This window comes from Salmo salar, chromosome 29 (assembly GCF_965601325.2).
Source record: "Salmo salar chromosome 29, fSalSal1, whole genome shotgun sequence".
Classification (NCBI taxonomy): Eukaryota; Metazoa; Chordata; class Actinopteri; order Salmoniformes; family Salmonidae; genus Salmo; species Salmo salar.
The window spans coordinates 29,470,166-29,494,475 of record NC_138319.1 but is presented as its reverse complement, the minus strand read 5'-3'; the positions used below and the strand labels follow the sequence as shown (position 1 = coordinate 29,494,475).

The following is a 24,310-nucleotide window of genomic DNA, read 5'->3' as shown; positions in this document are numbered from 1 at the left end:
TTTAACTGTACTAGAATGCTTAAAAAAAACGCTAACATTTTTAATAAATCAACAACAAAAAATTTGGCAAGGAAAATATCGGTATCTTTTTTTTCGGTAAGGAAAATATCAGTATCATATTTTTCGGTAAGGAAAATATCAGAATCATATTTTTCGGTAAGGAAAATATCAGAATCATATTTTTCGGTAAGGAAAATATTGGATATCGGTGCATCACTAATCTATTTAGTGTTTGCCTTTTCCTTCCGACTGTAGGCAACGCAATTTAAAACAATCCACATTTTTATTTTGTAGGCTAGGGGAAGCTAATGATCCTCTGTGGCCAAATCATGCTTTAGTAGCCTATTTTGAATGATTTGATTTATTTCTGTATGAACAGGAGTAGGCTAATTAGGCTAAATAATTTTGACTTAAGGAAAGTTTAGCTTCCCCTAGCCTTATGGACACGCCACCTATGAGCCTATGTCAATCTACTGTCCCACATAAAAGAAAAGTTGACCTATTTTATTGGTCAGTTTGGAGAGAGAAATAGCCCAAAGACTCTGGGACAGTTATGGGGTGATAGATCCCACATTTACACAACCAGTATAAAGCTACCGTAAATTCCGGACTATAAGCCGCAACTTTTTTCCCAGGCTTTGAAACTCGCGGCTTAAACAATGACGCGGCTAATATATGGATTTTTCCCGCTTTCATTTAATTGTTTTAAAAAAAAATTAAAACACATTCTGTGACGTGCTCAGTTTTTTGGCGGCATGAAGCTTTCATTAGACCAATGAAATTGCCAACGGGTTACGGTCAAACAACTTTTTTGTTTACTGTTTAGATTAAATCGAGCGCTCTCAAACTTCCCATCATTCTGATTACGGTAGTCATTTTGTCACCCTCATCATGGCAAAGACACGGAGAAATGCATATGATGCAGCTTTCAAGTTGAAGGTGATTGATCTGGCTGTTGGAAAAGGAAATAGAGCTGCTGCACGGGAGCTTGGTCTTAATGAGTCGATGATAAGACGTTGGAAACAGCAGCGTGAGGAATTGACTTAGTGCAAAAAGACAGTTAGTTTTTTATTTTTTGTTACAAGCCGTGTTTCGTTAAAGCCTATTTATTTTTGTTACAAGCCGTGTTTCGTTAAAGCCTATTTATTTTTGTTACAAGCCGTGTTTCGTTAAAGCCTGTGTAAAGTTCATTTGTTTCAATGTACCGGTAGGCACCTGCGGCTTATAGACATGTGCGGCTTATTTATGTTCAAAATATATTTTTTAAATTAATTCAGTGGGTGCGGCTTATATACAGGTGCGCTTAATAGTCCGGAAATTACGGTACATAAAACAAAAAACATTTTTCGAAAATCTGGTGCAACACACATCAGAACATTCTGCTTAAAATGTTTATAAAATATTATTCCTCAACATTATTAGAGCAGCATTGCACAAAAGGCAGTCGGTTATGCGCGAATGTATATTTGGCAACTGGAAAATGAAAGGAAGTTGACAACCAATAAAACATGACAGAAACAGGTTACTGGTTTCAATGGCATATGGAAGTCTTTATGAAACAACAGGTTACTGGTTTCAATGGCATATTGACGTCTTTATGAAACAACAGGTTACTGGTTTCAATGGCATATGGAAGTCTTTATGAAACAACAGGTTACTGGTTTCAGTGGCATATGGAAGTCTTTATGAAACAACAGGTTACTGGTTTCAGTGGCATATGGAAGTCTTTATGAAACAACAGGTTACTGGTTTCAATGGCATATGGAAGTCTTTATGAAACAACAGGTTACTGGTTTCAGTGGCATATGGAAGTCTTTATGAAACAACAGGTTACTGGTTTCAATGGCATATGGAAGTCTTTATGAAACAACAGGTTACTGGTTTCAATGGCATATGGAAGTCTTTATGAAACAACAGGTTACTGGTTTCAATGGCATATGGAAGTCTTTATGAAACAACAGGTTACTGGTTTCAATGGCATATGGAAGTCTTTATGAAACAACAGGTTACTGGTTTCAGTGGCATATGGAAGTCTTTATGAAACAACAGGTTACTGGTTTCAATGGCATATGGAAGTCTTTATGAAACAACAGGTTACTGGTTTCAGTGGCATATGGAAGTCTTTATGAAACAACAGGTTACTGGTTTCAGTGGCATATGGAAGTCTTTATGAAACAACAGGTTACTGGTTTCAGTGGCATATGGAAGTCTTTATGAAACAACAGGTTACTGGTTTCAGTGGCATATGGAAGTCTTTATAAAACAACAGGTTACTGGTTTCAGTGGCATATGGAAGTCTTTATGAAACAACAGGTTACTGGTTTCAGTGGCATATGGAAGTCTTTATGAAACAACAGGTTACTGGTTTCAGTGGCATATGGAAGTCTTTATGAAACAACAGGTTACTGGTTTCAGTGGCATATGGAAGTCTTTATGAAACAACAGGTTACTGGTTTCAATGGCATATGGAAGTCTTTATGAAACAACAGGTTACTGGTTTCAGTGGCATATGGAAGTCTTTATGAAACAACAGGTTACTGGTTTCAGTGACATATGGAAGTCTTTATGAAACAACAGGTTACTGGTTTCAATGGCATATGGAAGTCTTTATGAAACAACAGGTTACTGGTTTCAATGGCATATGGAAGTCTTTATGAAACAACAGGTTACTGGTTTCAGTGGCATATGGAAGTCTTTATGAAACAACAGGTTACTGGTTTCAGTGCCATATGGAAGTCTTTATGAAACAACAGGTTACTGGTTTCAGTGGCATATGGAAGTCTTTATGAAACAACAGGTTACTGGTTTCAATGGCATATGGAAGTCTTTATGAAACAACAGGTTACTGGTTTCAGTGGCATATGGAAGTCTTTATGAAACAACAGGTTACTGGTTTCAGTGGCATATGGAAGTCTTTATGAAACAACAGGTTACTGGTTTCAGTGACATATGGAAGTCTTTATGAAACAACAGGTTACTGGTTTCAGTGGCATATGGAAGTCTTTATGAAACAACAGGTTACTGGTTTCAATGGCATATGGAAGTCTTTATAAAACAACAGGTTACTGGTTTCAATGGCATATGGAAGTCTTTATGAAACAACAGGTTACTGGTTTCAGTGGCATATGGAAGTCTTTATGAAACAACAGGTTACTGGTTTCAATGGCATATTGAGGTCTTTATGAAACAACAGGTTACTGGTTTCAATGGCATATGGAAGTCTTTATGAAACAACAGGTTACTGGTTTCAGTGGCATATGGAAGTCTTTATGAAACAACAGGTTACTGGTTTCAGTGGCATATGGAAGTCTTTATGAAACAACAGGTTACTGGTTTCAATGGCATATGGAAGTCTTTATGAAACAACAGGTTACTGGTTTCAGTGGCATATGGAAGTCTTTATGAAACAACAGGTTACTGGTTTCAGTGGCATATGGAAGTCTTTATGAAACAACAGGTTACTGGTTTCAATGGCATATGGAAGTCTTTATGAAACAACAGGTTACTGGTTTCAATGGCATATGGAAGTCTTTATGAAACAACAGGTTACTGGTTTCAGTGGCATATGGAAGTCTTTATGAAACAACAGGTTACTGGTTTCAGTGGCATATGGAAGTCTTTATGAAACAACAGGTTACTGGTTTCAGTGACATATGGAAGTCTTTATGAAACAACAGGTTACTGGTTTCAATGGCATATGGAAGTCTTTATGAAACAACAGGTTACTGGTTTCAATGGCATATGGAAGTCTTTATGAAACAACAGGTTACTGGTTTCAGTGGCATATGGAAGTCTTTATGAAACAACAGGTTACTGGTTTCAGTGGCATATGGAAGTCTTTATGAAACAACAGGTTACTGGTTTCAATGGCATATGGAAGTCTTTATAAAACAACAGGTTACTGGTTTCAATGGCATATTGAGGTCTTTATGAAACAACAGGTTACTGGTTTCAATGGCATATGGAAGTCTTTATGAAACAACAGGTTACTGGTTTCAGTGGCATATGGAAGTCTTTATGAAACAACAGGTTACTGGTTTCAATGGCATATGGAAGTCTTTATGAAACAACAGGTTACTGGTTTCAGTGGCATATGGAAGTCTTTATGAAACAACAGGTTACTGGTTTCAGTGGCATATGGAAGTCTTTATGAAACAACAGGTTACTGGTTTCAATGGCATATGGAAGTCTTTATAAAACAACAGGTTACTGGTTTCAATGGCATATGGAAGTCTTTATAAAACAACAGGTTACTGGTTTCAATGGCATATGGAAGTCTTTATGAAACAACAGGTTACTGGTTTCAATGGCATATGGAAGTCTTTATGAAACAACAGGTTACTGGTTTCAGTGGCATATGGAAGTCTTTATGAAACAACAGGTTACTGGTTTCAGTGGCATATGGAAGTCTTTATGAAACAACAGGTTACTGGTTTCAGTGGCATATGGAAGTCTTTATGAAACAACAGGTTACTGGTTTCAATGGCATATTGAGGTCTTCATTTAAAAAATAAAATTGCCTCCACGGATTTTGCCTCGGCTACTTTGAAGCAAGGTAAAACATGCCTCAAATATATGTAGTAAAACATTCAGGTTTCAGACAAAGTAGCTTTATGTTTTCAAAATGCATATTGCCTCCAGCTCATTGCAAAGTGGTGTGTGACATGCTGATGAAGCCTACCTTCCATTGCCAATGCATTTGAATGGCGAATTGGAAGTGCATTTCAATTACCAGTTGAGAAATAAACAATACCTCTTTTTAAATCGTGACCCAAGCTTTGTTTTGTTGTTTTTTTTACACATGATTGCATTTAGAAATGTTGTGCAATGATTGGACTTATGAAAGCGCTGTCTGATAAGGGCTCTGTATCTGTATGCTGTGAGCGTGTGATTAAATTGAGACGTGTTTGTAGCGGGCCTACATTCAATATGCCATGCTGTGAGAGTGGAATTAAAAATGAAAAGCTGAAATGTCTTGAGTATTCAACACATTTATTATGGAAAGCCTACATAAGTTCAGGAGTAAGCATTTGCTTAACAAGTCACATAATAAATTGCATGGACTCACTGTGTGCAAAAAAGGGAGCTTACAGATAAAAAATACCTGTAAGGTCCCTCAGTCGAGCAGTGAATTTCAAACACAGATTCAACCACAAAGACCAAAAGAAGGGCGCCTATTGGTAGAAAAAATTAAAAAGCAGATATTGAACATCCCTTTGAGCATGGTGAAGTTATTAATTACACTTTGGATGGTGTATCAATACACCCAGTCACTATAAAGATACAGACGTCCTTCCTAACTCCACTCAGGGATTTCACCATGAGGCCAATGGTGACTTTAAAACAGTTTGAGTTTAATGGGTGTGGTAGGAAAAAAAGTGAAGATGGATCAACAACATTGTAATCATTCCACAATACTAACCGAATTGAAAGAGAGACAAAAGGAAGCCTATACAGAATAAAAATATTCCAAAACATGCATCCTGTCTGCAACCAGGCACTTAAGTAATGCTGCAAAACATTTAGCAAAGCAATTCACTTTTGGTCCTGAATACAAAGTTTGGGTCAAATCCAATACAGCACATTACTGAGTACCACTCTCCATATTTTCAAGCATAGTGTTGGCTGCATCTTGTTATGGGTATGCTTGTAATAGTTAAGAACTGGGGTGTTTTTCAGGATAAAATAAGAAACAAGGGCCTCCCAAGTGGCGCAGCGGTCTAAGACATTGCAGTGCTTGAGGAGTCATTACAGACCCGGGTTTGATCCCAGGCTGTGTCACAACTGGATGTGACCGGGAGTCCCATAGGGCAGCGCACAATTGGCCCAGCGTCGTCCGAGTTAGGGGAGGGTTTGGCCGGGGGGGCTTTACTTGGCTCATCGCACTCTAGCGACTCCTTGCGGCGGGCCGGGCACCTGCAGGCTGACTTCGGTTGTCAGTTGAACAGTGTTTCCTCCGACACATTGGTGCAGCTGGCTACTTAAGAAGCGCAGTTTGGCGGGTCATGTATCGGAGGACGTATGACTCGACCTTTGCCTCTCCTGAGCCTGTCGGGGAGTTGCAGCGATGAGACAAGATCAAAATTGGGGAGAGAAAGGGGGTAAAATACAGAATTTAAATTGAAAAAAATGACAGAATGGAGCTAAGCATAGGCAAAATCCTAGAGGAATACCTGGTTCAGTCGGCTTTCCACCAGACACCGAGATGAATTCACCTTCCAGCAGGACAATAACCTAAAACACAAGGTCAAATCTACACTGGAGTTGCTTACCAAGAAGACGTGAATGTTCCTGACAGGCTGAGTTAGTTCTGACTTAAATCTACTTCAAAATCTATGGTAAAACCTGAAAATGGTTGCCTAGCAATGATCAAGAACCAATTTCACAGAGCTCGAATAATTTTGAAAATATTAATGGGATAATGTTACACAATCCAGGTGTGGAAAGCTCTCAGAGACTTACCCAGAAAGACTCGCAGCTGTAATCGCTGCCAAAGGTGATTCTACAAAGTATTGACTCAGTGGTGTGAATATTTATGTAAATTACATATTTCATTTTCAATAAACTTACAAACATTTCTAAAAACTTGTTTCCACGTTGTAATTATGGGGTATTGTGTGTAAATGGGTGAGAAGAAAAGTATTTAATCCATTTTGAATTCAGGCTATAACAAAATGTGGAATAAGTCAAGAGGTATGAATACTTTCTGAAGGCACTGTACGTAACGAATATACACAAGTAAATTAACCCATAGACCGGTAAGCAGGACTGGTCAAATGTATTTACATCATTTGGTATTCCCAACAATGAATAGGCTAAAAAGCATTATGTCGCAATGGGATTTTTTTCCCCGGACAATTGGTCGGTGCCAATTTTATATATTGGCTCAACAAAACCTGACACACAAAAACACAGTTACAGATTGCTCTCCGTCTCCCTGTGCTGTACCTCATGTGAAGTTTACCACTTGAAACCAAGCCAGACATTTACCTAACAGATTAATCCCCGTTTACCTTCTGGCACTGCAGGCAGCAGCCTCACCTAAAAAACACATGGGACTACTACAGAGACAGAGAGAGAGAGAGAGAGAGACAGAGAGAGATAGAAGAGAGAGAGAGAGAGATAGAAGAGAGGAGAGAGGGGAGAGAGAGAGATAGAAGAGAGAGGAGAGAGGGGAGAGAGAGATAGAAGAGCGAGGAGAGAGAGAAGAGAGGGATAGAAGAGAGGGATAGAAGAGAGAGGGATAGAAGAGAGAGAGAGATAGAAGAGAGAGGGGAGAGAGAGAGAGAGAGAGAGAGAGAGAGAGAGGGATAGAAGAGAGAGGGAGAGCTACAAAAGATCTAGCAGTAAAACGGTGTGTGATGTTTTGATGTCTCCCACAGGCCAGGTCACAATCCTACAGCTGTGCCTCTCTCCAACACACACACACACAGACACACACACACACACACACACAGTCCATGTTTACAGTGTTCGCTGTGACCTCCTGGTGAACCCAGAGAGGAACCTCCTCAGAGCCCTGTTAACCTCAGCCTGGCCCGCCCCCCTCATAAAACACACGTAGGGCTGCACAATTCATCTGAATTTAATCGAAATTGCGAGGTTGACATGTGCAATATCCATGTCGCAAGAGGCTGCAATTTTTTTAAGCCCTCTAGTTTACTCTGTCATCTCTCTCCAGTCTCCCTCCCTCTCGAATGTGGCTGCTTGCTTTCGACACACACCATGCCCTGCCCCGTCACTCAAGCAGGCACAGCTGGCTGTTAGATTCACTCATTCAACCTGAGTCTGCAATGCATGCTTCTGTTAGCTAGCCCATGCAGTCAACAAACAAGGACAATGCTTATTCCAACTTTGCTTCTTCACATCAATCCACATGTTTTCTGTATTATACTATTAGTTTGTGTATCTTTATCTATAGAAACCGTTAGTCTTATCAAGCTTCACATGTGCCTAAAAAAAGCATTAGCTGCTAATGCTAATCGCTAACTAGCTAGCTAAGTACATTGAGCTAGCAAAGATTATGGAGCTAGGGCTAATCCCGCTGCCAGTGGTGGTGTCAACATGTTGCTTGTGCAACGACATGTCCTGAATCAGAGACAAATAGGTGAACAATATTCTAAAATCTTTATCTGAATATAACATCTCTTTTCAAAATAAATAAAATAAATATGTTATTCGTCACGTGCCGGATACAACGGGTGTAGATTAAACCGTGAAATGCTTACGAGCCCTTCCCAACAACAGAGTTAAAAAATAATGATAAAAAGAAAAATAGTAACACAAGATGAATAAAATACACAAGAATGGAGCTTTATATACAGTTGAAGTAGGAAGTATACATACACTTAGGTTGGAGTCATTAAAACTCGTTTTTCAACCACTCCACAAATGTATTGTTAACAAACTATAGTTTTGGCAAGTCGGTTAGGACATCTACTTTGTGCATGGCACAAGTAATTTTTCCAACAATTGTTTACAGACAGATTATTTCACTTATAATTCGCTGTATCACAATTCCAGTGGGTCAGAGGTTTACATACACTAAGTTGACTGTGCCTTCAAACAGCTTGGAAAATTCCAGAAAATTATGTCATGGCTTTAGAAGCTTCTGATAGGCTAATTGACATCATTTGAGTCAATTGGATGTATTTCAAGGCCTACCATCAAACTCAGTGCCTCTTTGCTTGACATCATGGGAAAATCACAAGAAATCAGCCAAGACCTCATAAAAAAAAATTGTAGACCTCCACAAGGTCTGGTTCATCCTTGGGATCAATTTCCAACTGCCTGAATGTACCACGTTCATCTGTACAAACAATAGTACGCAAGTATAAACACCATGGAACCACGCAGCCATCATACCGCTCAGGAAGGAGACGTGTTCTGTCTCCTAGAAATGAAGGTACTTTGCTGCGAAAAGTGCAAATCAATCCCAGAACAACAGCAAAGGATCTTGTGGGTCCAAATGAGGACATTACACATGGGGACAACGATCGTACTTTTTGGAGAAATGTCCTGGTCTGATGAAACAAAAATAGAACTGTTTGGCCATAACGACCATTGTTATGTTTGGAGGAACAAGGGGGAGGCTTGCAAGCCGAAGAACACCATCTCAACCGTGAAGCATGGGGGTGGCAGCATCATGTTGTGGGGGTGCTTTGCTGCAGTAGGGACTGGTGCACTTCACAAAATAGATGGCATCATGAGGTAGGAAAATTATGTGGATATATTAGTGTTCGACCGATTATGATTTTTCAACGCCGATACCGATTATTTGAGGACCAAAAAAAGACGATACCAATTAATCGGCCGATTTAAAAAAAAAAGTATTTATTTGTAACAATGACAATTACAACAATACTGAATGAACACTTATTTTAACTTAATATAATACATCAATAAAATCAGTTTAGCCTCAACTAAATAATGAAACATGTTCAATTTGGTTTAAATAATGCAAAACAAAGTGTTGGAGAAGAAAGTACAAGTGCAATATGTGCCATGTAAGAAAGCTAATGTTTAAGTGCCTTGCTCAGAACATGGGAACATATGAAAGCTGGTGGTTCCTTTTAACATGAGTCTTCAATATTCCCAGGTAAGAAGTTTTAGGTTGTAGTTGTTATAGGAATTATAGGACTATTTCTCTCTATACGATTTGAATTTCATATACCTTTGACTATTGGATGTTCTTATAGGCACTTTAGTATTGCCAGTGTAACAGTATAGCTTCCGTCCCTCTCCTCGCCCCTACCTGGGCTCGAACCAGGAACACATCGACAACAGCCACCCTCGAAGCAGCGTTACCCATGCAGAGCAAGGGGAACAACTACTCCAAATCTCAGAGTGAGTGACGTTTGAAACGCTATTAGCATGCACCAGGCTAACTAGCTAGCCATTTCACATCGGTTACACCAGCCTAATCTTGGGAGTTGATAGGCTTGAAGGGGTGGGTATAATTTGTGGAACGTTCCAACAGGAATCTGTTCCAAAAAACGTAAAGTAAATGGTTGCCAACCAACAACACATACAAAGTAGCAACACATACAAACCTAGCTAACTAGCTGCCGAATAGGCACCAACTCACCACGTAGCTTATTCTTAATGTTTGTCTATAGGCAACCAGAGTGAGGACAGACATTTTTCGGAATAAACGTGATGAGTGAAAAACGCAATGAAATAGACCACTCCCTACCCGGTATCTTATTCTGCCGCTATACAACTTTGTATGCGTTGTTTTTTTGGCAACCTTGTTATTTACGAAGTTTTTGGAATAGATTCCTGTTGGAAAGTTCCACAAATTATATTAAATTATAGTTGATAGGCTTGAAGTCATAAACAGCGCAATGCTTGAAGCACAGCGAAGAGCTGCTGGAAAAATGCCCGAAAGTGCTGTTTGAATGAATGCTTATGAGCCTGCTGGTGCCTACCACCGCTCAGTCAGACTGCTCTATCAAATCATAGACTTAATTATAATAAACACAGAAATACGAGCCTTAGGTCATTAATATGGTCGAATCCAGAAACTATCATCTCGTTTTTTCTTTCAGTGAAATACGGAACCGTTCCGTATTTTATCTAACGGGTGGCATCCCTAAGTCTAAATATGTTTATGGTTAGGTACATTGGTGCAACGACAGTGCTTTTTTCGCAAATGCGCTTGTTAAACCAACACCCGTTTGTTGAAGTAGGCTGTGATTCAATGAGAAATTAACAGGCACCGCATCGATTATATGCAACGCAGGACACGTTAGATAAACGAGTAATATCATCAACCATGTGTAGTTAACTAGTGATTATGTTAAGATTGATTGTTTTTTATAAGATAAGCTAGCTAGCAACTTACCTTGGCTTCTTGCTGCCCTTGCGTAACAGGTAGTCAGCCTGCCATGCAGGCTCCTCGTGGAGTGCAATGTAAGGCAGGTGGTTAGAGCGTTGAACTAGTAACCGGAAGGTTGCAAAAACAAATCCCCCCTGAACAAGGCAGTTAACCCTCGTTCCTAGGCCGTCATTGAAAATAAGAATGTGTTCTTAATCTGACTTGCCTAGTTAAATAAAGGTGTAAAATATATATATATATATATATATATATATATATATATATATATATATATATATATATATATATATATATATATATATAAATACAATTTGGCGGACAAAAATACCGATAACCGATTGATATGAAAACTTGAAATCGGCCCTAATTAATCGGCCATTCCGATTAATCGACCGACCTCTAGTATATATTGAAGCAACATCTCAAGACATCAGTCAGGAAGTTAAAGCTTGATCGCAAATGGGTCTTCCAAATGGACAATGACCCCAAGCATACTTCCAAAGTTGTGGCAAAATGGCTTCAGGACAAGAAAGTCAAGGCATTGAAGTGGCCATCACAAAGCCCTGACCTAAACATTTGTGGGCGAGCAATGAGGCCTACAAACCTGACTGTTACACCAGCTCTGTCAGGAGGAATGGGCCAAAACACACCCAACTTATTGTGGGAAGCTTGTGGAAGGCTACCCGAAACGTTTGACCCAAGTTAAACAATTTAAAGGCAATGCTACCAAATACTAATTGAGTGTATGTAAACTTCTGACCCACTAGGAATGTGATGAAAGAAATAAAAACTGAAATAAATCAATCATTCTCTGTACTATTATTCTGACATTTCACGTTATTAAAATAAAGTGGTGATCCTAACTGACCTAAGACGAGGAATTTCTACTAGGATTAAATGTCAGGAATTGTGAAAAACTGAGTTTAAATGTATTTGGCTAAGGTGTATGTAAACTTCCGACTTCAACTGTAGCTATAAAAGATATTTGAGGTAGATATGTACAAGAAGGCAGGGTAAAGTGGCTAAGCATCAGGATAGATAAGAGAAACAAAGAACAGAGTAGCAGAAGCATATGAGTGTTAAAGTGTATGTGTGTGTGGGTATTTGTCTTGTCGTATGCTTGTTGTTGGTAGGCATGTGTGCGTATGTAGTGTATGCGAATGTGTGTGGGTGTCAGTGTAGTGTGTATATAGTCTTGTGAGTGTGCATAGAGTGAGTGCAAGATAGGGTCAGCCCAGATAGTCCGTGTAACCATTAAATTAATTAGCAGTCTTATGGCTTGGGGCTAGAAGCGGTCTCGGAGCCTGTTGGTCCGAGAGCCAATTGCTCCGGTACCGTTTGCCGGACGGTAGCAGAGTGAACAGACTATGGTTTGGGTGGCTGAAGTCTTTGCCAATTCTTCTGGCCTTCCTCTGACGCCTTATATAGATGTCCAGGATGGCAGGGAGCTCGGCCCTAGTGATGTACTGGGCTGTCCGCACCACCCTCTGTAGCGCTTTGCGGTCGAGGATGGTGCGTTTGCCATATCAAGCAGTGATACATCCAGTCAAGATGCTCTCGATGGTGCAGCTGTAGAACTTTTTGAGGATCTGAGGGCCCATGCAAAATCTTTTCAGCTTCCTGAGGGGGAAGAGGTGCTGTCGTGTCCTTTTCACGACTATGCGGGTGTGTGTGGACCATGTTAAGTCCTTAGTGATGTGGACACCAAGGAACTTGAAGCTCTCGACCCGCTCCACTACTGCCCCGTCGATGTGGATGGGGGCGTGCTCTCCCCTCTTCTCCTGTAGTCCACGATCAGCTCCGTGGTCTTACTGACGTTGAAGGAGAGGTTGTTGTCATGACACTACACTGCCAAGTCTCTGATCTCCTCCCTGGAGGCTGTCTCGTCGCCGTCTGTGATTAGGCCTACCACCGTCATGTCGTCAGCAAACTTGATGGTGGTGTTGGAGTCGTGCTTGGCCACGCAGTTGTGGATGAACAGGGAGTACAGGAGGAGACTAAGCACACACCCTTGAGGTGCTCCCGTGTTGAGGGTGAGCGTGGCGGAGGTGTTGTTGCCTACCCTCACCACATGGGTAATTAGGGTCCCCTGGGAAACACTCACAAACACATTGTCTTCTCCCTTGTCACTACTATACTGGCTTTTTCATTTGTTGTCATGCCAAACACCATCCATCCATCCATCCATCCATCCATCCACACACTAACAGAATGCTATTTATTTGCACTAGTTGGCTATACCTACACCAAAACTCCAGTATGTGTTCTTTATTGCTTGTTGTCCATCTTCTTTTTAAATAAGGAGCACATTTGTTTTCCATGACTGACAATTTATTTCCATGACTGATCAAAACTACATTTTCTCATGGCTCTCTTGTCCCTCTGCAGCAGACATATGGTGAGCAATATGTTTGGAACATCGAATCGCAATAAAATCACAGTATCAAATCGCAACACATAGAATCTTGAGAATCGCAATACATATAAATCGGCACCTTAATTGAAGAGGCCAAACACATCCCATTAATGAGAGAAAATCAGCATGGGCTAACCACAGAACCTTGTGGGACGCCAACAGCCTGTGCATGTGTCAATACTCGATGGGAGTACTCTCGTGAATGGAGGCTCCATGACAAGGACAGGTTTTTGCTCCAGCCAAAATCAGTTACACACAACACACCTATCCTAGATAGATGATTCTTACCTCCATTATCTGTCCTCTTGAGGGCGCCATCTTTGTGGGGGCACAACTCACACCTCTGCAGAGAAAGAAGACAGGAGGGAGACAAGGACCTTTAGCAAAACCCTTTAACATACAATTACACACAAAAAGTGTTCATACCCCTTGACTTATTCCACATTTGGTTGTGTTATAGCCTGAATTCTAAATGGAATAAATAAAACTAATTCTCACCCATCTACACACAATACCCCATAATGACAAAGTGAAAACATGTTTTAGAAAAAAATGTGAAAATGAAATACAGTATTCACACCCGAGTCAGTATATGTTATTATCACCTTTGGTAGCGATTACAGCTGTGAGTCTTTCAGGGTAAGTCTCTAAGACCTTTCCACAACTGGATTGTACAACATTTGCCCATTATTATTTTCAAAATTCTTCAAGCTGTCAAATTGGTTGTTGATCATTGCTAGACAACCATTTTCAGGTCTTGCCATAGATTTTCAAGTACACGTTTCATGAGCTAAAATAAAAGATTGCAGAATTTTACCATATGCACAAAAAGCTTATCAAATTTTGTTTACATCCCTGTTAGTGAGCATTTCTCCTTTACCAACATAATCCATCTACCTAGCAGGTGTGGCATACCAACAAGCTGGTCATGATCATTACACAGGTGCACCTTGCGCTAGAGACAATAAAAGGCCACTCTATAATGAGCAGTTGTGTCACACAACCCAATGCCACAGATGTTTAAAGTTTTGAGGAAGAGCGCAATTGACATGCTGACTGCAGGAATGTCCACCAGAGCTGTTGCCAGAGAATTTAAATGTTAATTTCTCTACCATAAGCAGCCTCCAACGTCATTTTACAGAATTTGGCAATACGTCCAACCGGCCTCACAACTGCAGACCATGTGTAATCACGTCAGCCCAGGACCTCCACATCCAGCTTCTTCCCCTGCGGTATCGTGAGACCAGCCACCCAGACAGCTGATGAAACTGTGGGTTTGCACAACCAAAGAATTCCTGCACAAACTGTCAGAAACCGTCTCAGGGACTCTCATCTGTGTGCTCGTTGTCCTCACCGGGGTCGACTGGACTGCAGTTCGCCGTCTGACTTCAGTGGGCAAATGCTTACCTTCAATGGTCACTGGCATGCTGGAGAAGTGTGCACTTCACGGATGAATCCCGGTTTGCTGATGAGAGTGCCCCGCGGTGGCGTTATGGTACGGGCAGGCATAAGCTACAGATAACGAACACAACTGCATTTCATTGATGTCAATTTGAATGCAGAGACATACCGTGACGAGATCCTGAGGCCCATTGTGGTGCCGTCACCTCGTGTTCCAGCATGATACTGCACAGCCCCATGTCGCAAGAATCTGTACACAATTCCTGGAAGCTGAAAATGTCCATGACCTGCATACTGACCAGACATGTCACCCATTGAGCATGTTTGGGATGCTCTGGATCGACACGTACAACAGTGTGTTCCAGTTTCCGCCAATATCCAGCAACTTTGCACAGCCATTGCTGAGGAGTGGGACAACATTACACAGGCCACAATCAACAGCCTGATCAAGTCTATGTGATGGAGATGTGTCGCGCTGCATGAGGAAAATGCATATCTGTATTCCCAGTCATGTGAAATCCATAGATTAGGGCCTAATGAATTTATTTCAGTTGACTGATTTCCTTGTATGAACTGTAACTCAGTAAAATCTATGAAATTGTTGCATGTTGCGTTTATATTTTTGTTCAGTATACATTTAAGTCAAAACTGTAACTCGGCCAAGATTTTTAAAACATTTTTTACCAATGACCTGCCACTAGCATTAAAACAAAGCATGGATGTCCACGTATACTGATGATTCAACCATATACGTACGCATCAGCAACCACAGCTGATGAAGTCACTGAAACCCTTAAAGAGTTGCAGTCTGTTTTGGAATGGGTGGCCAGTAATAAACTGGCCCTGAACATCTCTAAAACTAAGAGCATTAAATTTGGTACTAATCATTCCCTAAGTTCTAGACCTCAGCTGAATCTGGTAATGAATGGTGTGGCTGTTGAACAAGTTGAGGAGAGTAAATTACTTGGTGTTACCATAGATTGTAAACTGTCATGGTCAAAATATATATATTCAATGGTTGTAAAGACACACAGACACACACACTACCAAATATGCCACCAGGTGTCTTCACAGTGCCCAGGTCCAGAACAAATTCAAGTAAACGTACAGTATTATAGAGAGACATGAGTGCATGGAACTCCCTTCCATCTTATATAGCGCAAGTGAACAGCAAAGCTGGTTTCAAACATGTTTTATTTTACCTTTATTTAACTAGGCAAGTCAGTTAAGAACAAATTCTTATTGGCAATGACGGCCTACCCCGGCCAAACCCTAACGACGCCGGGTCAATTGTGCGCCGCCCTTTGGGACTCCCAATCATGGCCGGTTGTGATACAGCCTGGAATCGAACCAGGGTCTGTAGTGACGCCTCTAGCACTGAGATGCAGTGTCTTGGACCGCTGTGCCACTCGGGAGACCCAACACCTTACGGCACAACGCCTCTCCCCCATGTGACCTACTTGTTGTGTGTACGTACCGTCATGTATGTGTAATTGATCGATGCAGATATGCGCTCGCTCACACACACACACACACACACACACACACACACACACACACACACACACACACACACACACACACACACACACACACACACACACACACACACACACACACACACACACACACACACACACAAACTTAAAAACATGAACATGAGGTTTGTAAAGGCTTTTGTCTGTAATGTATTTTTTGTTATGTGTCGGACGCCAGTAAGACTAACTGTCACCATTGGCGTTCCTAATAAATCAAATTAGTGCCTTGTTGCAAACAGTATTTTGAAATATTTGTATTCTGTACAGGCTTTTCACTCTGTCAATTAGGTTAGTATTGTGGAGTAACTACAATGTTGTTGATCCATCCTCAGTTCTCCTACCACAGCCATTAAACTCTGTAACTGTTTTAAAGTCCCCATTGGCCTCCCTGTGGGGTACAGAGATGAAGTAGTCATTCACATTTACGTCATTTAGCAGACGCTCTTATCCAGAGCGACTTACAAATTCACAAATCATGCTCAACACTGTTATTGCACACAGAGTGAGTCCATGTGACTTCTTATGTGACTTGTTCATTTAGGACTTTTTAATAGTTATTGACTCAAGACATTCCACCTTTTCATTTTTTATTCGTTTGTACAAATTTTGAAAAACATAATTCCACTTTGACATATGGGGTATTGTGTGTGTAGGCCAGTGACAAAATAATCTCAATGTAATCTATTTTAAATTCAGACTAACAAAATCTGAAAAAAGTCATGGGGCGTGAATACCTTCTGTAGGCACTACATACTATAGATACACACGCAAGCATGTACCCTACTCCCTCTCTCTCATACATACACAGTATGGTCAGTAATCACTGATTCAACACCATCAAATAGGTGCTAGTGGTCTTCCACGCCACAGCTACCACATCCAGCTCTGTCATACTGTGTGGTTACTACTGTGAGGAAGGGAGAGCCAAGTTGGCCCCAACCTCTCCTAAAACACAAACCCACTATCTGCTGCCCAAGACTGTTTCCCTTTCCCGTGTGTGTGAGAGAGCGAGTGTTGTGTCCCTCCAGTCCTGCCCATTTCACACCAGCTACTCCCACAGGATGCCTACCATCCCTCGGAAGAAAGAAGAAGAAAAGCCTCTTCCCGCCAATTTTTGTCCCCACAATATCACAAGCGAGTATGACCGCACTGTTTCACTGTTTCTACAGGCAGGATGAGGAAAGTAGAGGCATTTCTCCATGAGAAATATACTGCGGGGTTGTTAATCATGTCTGATGCTGCCACGGCTGACTGGCTCTGTCATCTTGCCACTGTGTAACATTTTACACTGTAATAACCAATGTACTACCTGTTTTAGATCCTTTCATATACACACCATACGGTACTCTTTGCTACCAGGTAGTTGCCAATTGTGTTAAACTCTTTGAAGTAAGTAGTACCAGAAAGTAATAACACAATTTCCTGTAAAGTACCGGCTAAATATTAGCAGAAACTGTAGTATAAAACACAGTGCTGAGAATACGGTTTTGATACTCTATTGGTCAGACTCACCACTCTGGCTGCTCTCTCCTGAGATTCACACTTCCTGCAGAACCAGGGTCCAGTGGGCACCTGCACGATGCCATAGCACGCTGAAGAGAGGACAACACTGGGTTAATACCATGATGCCATAGCAGCACTCTGCAGAGAGGACAGTACTGGGTTAATACCATGATGCCATAGCACTCTGCAGAGAGGACAGTACTGGGTTAATACCATGATGCCATAGCAGCACTCTGCAGAGAGGACAGTACTGGGTTAATACCATGATGCCATAGCACTCTGCAGAGAGGACAGTACTGGGTTAATACCATGATGCCATAGCACTCTGCAGAGAGGACAGTACTGGGTTAATACCATGATGCCATAGCAGCACTCTGCAGAGAGGACAGTACTGGGTTAATACCATGATGCCATAGCAGCACTCTGCAGAGAGGACAGTACTGGGTTAATACCATGATGCCATAGCAGCACTCTGCAGAGAGGACAGTACTGGGTTAATACCATGATGCCATAGCAGCACTCTGCAGAGAGGACAGTACTGGGTTAATACCATGATGCCATAGCAGCACTCTGCAGAGAGGACAGTACTGGGTTAATACCATGATGCCATAGCACTCTGCAGAGAGGACAGTACTGGGTTAATACCATGATGCCATAGCACTCTGCAGAGAGGACAGTACTGGGTTAATACCATGATGCCATAGCACTCTGCAGAGAGGACAGTACTGGGTTAATACCATGATGCCATAGCACTCTGCAGAGAGGACAGTACTGGGTTAATACCATGATGCCATAGCAGCACTCTGCAGAGAGGACAGTACTGGGTTAATACCATGATGCCATAGCACTCTGCAGAGAGGACAGTACTGGGTTAATACCATGATGCCATAGCACTCTGCAGAGAGGACAGTACTGGGTTAATACCATGATGCCATAGCACTCTGCAGAGAGGACAGTACTGGGTTAATACCATGATGCCATAGCAGCACTCTGCAGAGAGGACAGTACTGGGTTAATACCATGATGCCATAGCAGCACTCTGCAGAGAGGACAGTACTGGGTTAATACCATGATGCCATAGCAGCACTCTGCAGAGAGGACAGTACTGGGTTAATACCATGATGCCATAGCACTCTGCAGAGAGGACAGTACTGGGTTAATACCATGATGCCATAGCAGCACGCTGCAGAGAGGACAGTACTGGGTTAATACCATGATGCCATAGCACTCTGCAGAGAGGACAGTACTGGGTTAATACCATGATGCCATAGCAGCACTCTGCAGAGAGGACAGTACTGGGTTAATACCATGATGCCATAGCACTCTGCAGAGAGGACAGTACTGGGTTAATACCATGATGCCATAGCAGCACTCTGCAGAGAGGACAGTACTGGGTTAATACCATGATGCCATAGCACTCTGCAGAGAGGACAGTACTGGGTTAATACCATGATGCCATAGCAGCACTCTGCAGAGAGGACAGTACTGGGTTAATACCATGATGCCATAGCAGCACTCTGCAGAGAGGACAGTACTGGGTTAATACCATGATGCCATAGCACTCTGCAGAGAGGACAGTACTGGGTTAATACCATGATGCCATAGCAGCACTCTGCAGAGAGGACAGTACTGGGTTAATACCATGATGCCATAGCACTCTGCAGAGAGGACAGTACTGGGTTAATACCATGATGCCATAGCACTCTGCAGAGAGGACAGTACTGGGTTAATACCATGATGCCATAGCAGCACTCTGCAGAGAGGACAGTACTGGGTTAATACCATGATGCCATAGCACTCTGCAGAGAGGACAGTACTGGGTTAATACCATGATGCCATAGCAGCACTCTGCAGAGAGGACAGTACTGGGTTAATACCATGATGCCATAGCACTCTGCAGAGAGGACAGTACTGGGTTAATACCACGATGCCATAGCAGCACTCTGCAGAGAGGACAGTACTGGGTTAATACCATGATGCCATAGCAGCACTCTGCAGAGAGGACAGTACTGGGTTAATACCATGATGCCATAGCAGCACTCTGCAGAGAGGACAGTACTGGGTTAATACCATGATGCCATAGCACTCTGCAGAGAGGACAGTACTGGGTTAATACCATGATGCCATAGCAGCACTCTGCAGAGAGGACAGTACTGGGTTAATACCATGATGCCATAGCACTCTGCAGAGAGGACAGTACTGGGTTAATACCATGATGCCATAGCAGCACTCTGCAGAGAGGACAGTACTGGGTTAATACCATGATGCCATAGCAGCACTCTGCAGAGAGGACAGTACTGGGTTAATACCATGATGCCATAGCAGCACTCTGCAGAGAGGACAGTACTGGGTTAATACCATGATGCCATAGCAGCCTCTGCAGAGAGGACAGTACTGGGTTAATACCATGATGCCATAGCAGCACTCTGCAGAGAGGACAGTACTGGGTTAATACCATGATGCCATAGCAGCACTCTGCAGAGAGGACAGTACTGGGTTAATACCATGATGCCATAGCAGCACTCTGCAGAGAGGACAGTACTGGGTTAATACCATGATGCCATAGCACTCTGCAGAGAGGACAGTACTGGGTTAATACCATGATGCCATAGCAGCACTCTGCAGAGAGGACAGTACTGGGTTAATACCATGATGCCATAGCACTCTGCAGAGAGGACAGTACTGGGTTAATACCATGATGCCATAGCACTCTGCAGAGAGGACAGTACTGGGTTAATACCATGATGCCATAGCACTCTGCAGAGAGGACAGTACTGGGTTAATACCATGATGCCATAGCAGCCTCTGCAGAGAGGACAGTACTGGGTTAATACCATGATGCCATAGCACTCTGCAGAGAGGACAGTACTGGGTTAATACCATGATGCCATAGCAGCACTCTGCAGAGAGGACAGTACTGGGTTAATACCATGATGCCATAGCACTCTGCAGAGAGGACAGTACTGGGTTAATACCATGATGCCATAGCACTCTGCAGAGAGGACAGTACTGGGTTAATACCATGATGCCATAGCACTCTGCAGAGAGGACAGTACTGGGTTAATACCATGATGCCATAGCAGCACTCTGCAGAGAGGACAGTACTGGGTTAATACCATGATGCCATAGCAGCACTCTGCAGAGAGGACAGTACTGGGTTAATACCATGATGCCATAGCAGCACTCTGCAGAGAGGACAGTACTGGGTTAATACCATGATGCCATAGCACTCTGCAGAGAGGACAGTACTGGGTTAATACCATGATGCCATAGCAGCACTCTGCAGAGAGGACAGTACTGGGTTAATACCATGATGCCATAGCACTCTGCAGAGAGGACAGTACTGGGTTAATACCATGATGCCATAGCAGCACTCTGCAGAGAGGACAGTACTGGGTTAATACCATGATGCCATAGCACTCTGCAGAGAGGACAGTACTGGGTTAATACCATGATGCCATAGCAGCACTCTGCAGAGAGGACAGTACTGGGTTAATACCATGATGCCATAGCAGCACTCTGCAGAGAGGACAGTACTGGGTTAATACCATGATGCCATAGCAGCACTCTGCAGAGAGGACAGTACTGGGTTAATACCATGATGCCATAGCAGCACTCTGCAGAGAGGACAGTACTGGGTTAATACCATGATGCCATAGCACTCTGCAGAGAGGACAGTACTGGGTTAATACCATGATGCCATAGCAGCACTCTGCAGAGAGGACAGTACTGGGTTAATACCATGATGCCATAGCACTCTGCAGAGAGGACAGTACTGGGTTAATACCATGATGCCATAGCAGCACTCTGCAGAGAGGACAGTACTGGGTTAATACCATGATGCCATAGCAGCACTCTGCAGAGAGGACAGTACTGGGTTAATACCATGATGCCATAGCACTCTGCAGAGAGGACAGTACTGGGTTAATACCATGATGCCATAGCAGCACTCTGCAGAGAGGACAGTACTGGGTTAATACCATGATGCCATAGCACTCTGCAGAGAGGACAGTACTGGGTTAATACCATGATGCCATAGCAGCACTCTGCAGAGAGGACAGTACTGGGTTAATACCATGATGCCATAGCACTCTGCAGAGAGGACAGTACTGGGTTAATACCATGATGCCATAGCAGCACTCTGCAGAGAGGACAGTACTGGGTTAATACCATGATGCCATAGCACTCTGCAGAGAGGACAGTACTGGGTTAATACCATGATGCCATAGCAGCACTCTGCAGAGAGGACAGTACTGGGTTAATACCATGATGCCATAGCACTCTGCAGAGAGGACAGTACTGGGTTAATACCATGATGCCATAGCAGCACTCTGCAGAGAGGACAGTACTGGGTTAATACCATGATGCCATAGCAGCACTCTGCAGAGAGGACAGTACTGGGTTAATACCATGATGCCATAGCAGCACTCTGCAGAGAGGACAGTACTGGGTTAATACCATGATGCCATAGCAGCACTCTGCAGAGAGGACAGTACTGGGTTAATACCATGATGCCATAGCAGCACTCTGCAGAGAGGACAGTACTGGGTTAATACCATGATGCCATAGCAGCACTCTGCAGAGAGGACAGTACTGGGTTAATACCATGATGCCATAGCAGCACTCTGCAGAGAGGACAGTACTGGGTTAATACCATGATGCCATAGCACTCTGCAGAGAGGACAGTACTGGGTTAATACCATGATGCCATAGCAGCACTCTGCAGAGAGGACAGTACTGGGTTAATACCATGATGCCATAGCACTCTGCAGAGAGGACAGTACTGGGTTAATACCATGATGCCATAGCACTCTGCAGAAAGGACAGTACTGGGTTAATACCATGATGCCATAGCACTCTGCAGAGAGGACAGTACTGGGTTAATACCATGATGCCATAGCACTCTGCAGAGAGGACAGTACTGGGTTAATACCATGATGCCATAGCAGCACTCTGCAGAGAGGACAGTACTGGGTTAATACCATGATGCCATAGCACTCTGCAGAGAGGACAGTACTGGGTTAATACCATGATGCCATAGCACTCTGCAGAGAGGACAGTACTGGGTTAATACCATGATGCCATAGCACTCTGCAGAGAGGACAGTACTGGGTTAATACCATGATGCCATAGCAGCACTCTGCAGAGAGGACAGTACTGGGTTAATACCATGATGCCATAGCACTCTGCAGAGAGGACAGTACTGGGTTAATACCATGATGCCATAGCAGCACTCTGCAGAGAGGACAGTACTGGGTTAATACCATGATGCCATAGCAGCACTCTGCAGAGAGGACAGTACTGGGTTAATACCATGATGCCATAGCAGCACTCTGCAGAGAGGACAGTACTGGGTTAATACCATGATGCCATAGCAGCACTCTGCAGAGAGGACAGTACTGGGTTAATACCATGATGCCATAGCAGCACTCTGCAGAGAGGACAGTACTGGGTTAATACCATGATGCCATAGCAGCACTCTGCAGAGAGGACAGTACTGGGTTAATACCATGATGCCATAGCAGCACTCTGCAGAGAGGACAGTACTGGGTTAATACCATGATGCCATAGCACTCTGCAGAGAGGACAGTACTGGGTTAATACCATGATGCCATAGCAGCACTCTGCAGAGAGGACAGTACTGGGTTAATACCATGATGCCATAGCACTCTGCAGAGAGGACAGTACTGGGTTAATACCATGATGCCATAGCACTCTGCAGAAAGGACAGTACTGGGTTAATACCATGATGCCATAGCACTCTGCAGAGAGGACAGTACTGGGTTAATACCATGATGCCATAGCACTCTGCAGAGAGGACAGTACTGGGTTAATACCATGATGCCATAGCAGCACTCTGCAGAGAGGACAGTACTGGGTTAATACCATGATGCCATAGCAGCACTCTGCAGAGAGGACAGTACTGGGTTAATACCATGATGCCATAGCAGCACTCTGCAGAGAGGACAGTACTGGGTTAATACCATGATGCCATAGCACTCTGCAGAGAGGACAGTACTGGGTTAATACCATGATGCCATAGCACTCTGCAGAGAGGACAGTACTGGGTTAATACCATGATGCCATAGCACTCTGCAGAAAGGACAGTACTGGGTTAATACCATGATGCCATAGCAGCACTCTGCAGAGAGGACAGTACTGGGTTAATACCATGATGCCATAGCAGCACTCTGCAGAGAGGACAGTACTGGGTTAATACCATGATGCCATAGCACTCTGCAGAGAGGACAGTACTGGGTTAATACCATGATGCCATAGCAGCACTCTGCAGAGAGGACAGTACTGGGTTAATACCATGATGCCATAGCACTCTGCAGAGAGGACAGTACTGGGTTAATACCACGATGCCATAGCAGCACTCTGCAGAGAGGACAGTACTGGGTTAATACCATGATGCCATAGCACTCTGCAGAGAGGACAGTACTGGGTTAATACCATGATGCCATAGCACTCTGCAGAGAGGACAGTACTGGGTTAATACCATGATGCCATAGCAGCACTCTGCAGAGAGGACAGTACTGGGTTAATACCATGATGCCATAGCAGCACTCTGCAGAGAGGACAGTACTGGGTTAATACCATGATGCCATA

General features: G+C 42.9%; 1 protein-coding gene across 10 annotated transcripts in view; it reads right to left on the bottom strand.

The window, feature by feature from the left end:
* Nucleotides 1-24,310, bottom strand: part of LOC106590532 (protein AF-10) — a 115,148-nt gene that overhangs the window by 75,080 nt on the left and 15,758 nt on the right. For 6 of the 10 annotated variants that reach the window (XR_014383092.1, XM_082970785.1, XM_082970790.1 and 3 more), the window contains exons 2-3: nt 17,708-17,787; nt 13,545-13,599 (exon numbers count right to left, since the gene is read on the bottom strand). Coding sequence is in view for 9 of the 10 variants with exons in the window: in XM_082970785.1 (XP_082826911.1) it covers nt 13,545-13,599; nt 17,708-17,787 (135 nt within the window). In the remaining variant the exon portion in view is untranslated. Of the gene's footprint in view, nt 1-6,173; nt 6,235-13,544; nt 13,600-17,707; nt 17,788-24,310 lie in introns of all 10 variants that reach the window. The other 4 variants (XM_082970787.1, XM_082970786.1, XM_082970788.1 and 1 more) reach the window with 3 other exon arrangements.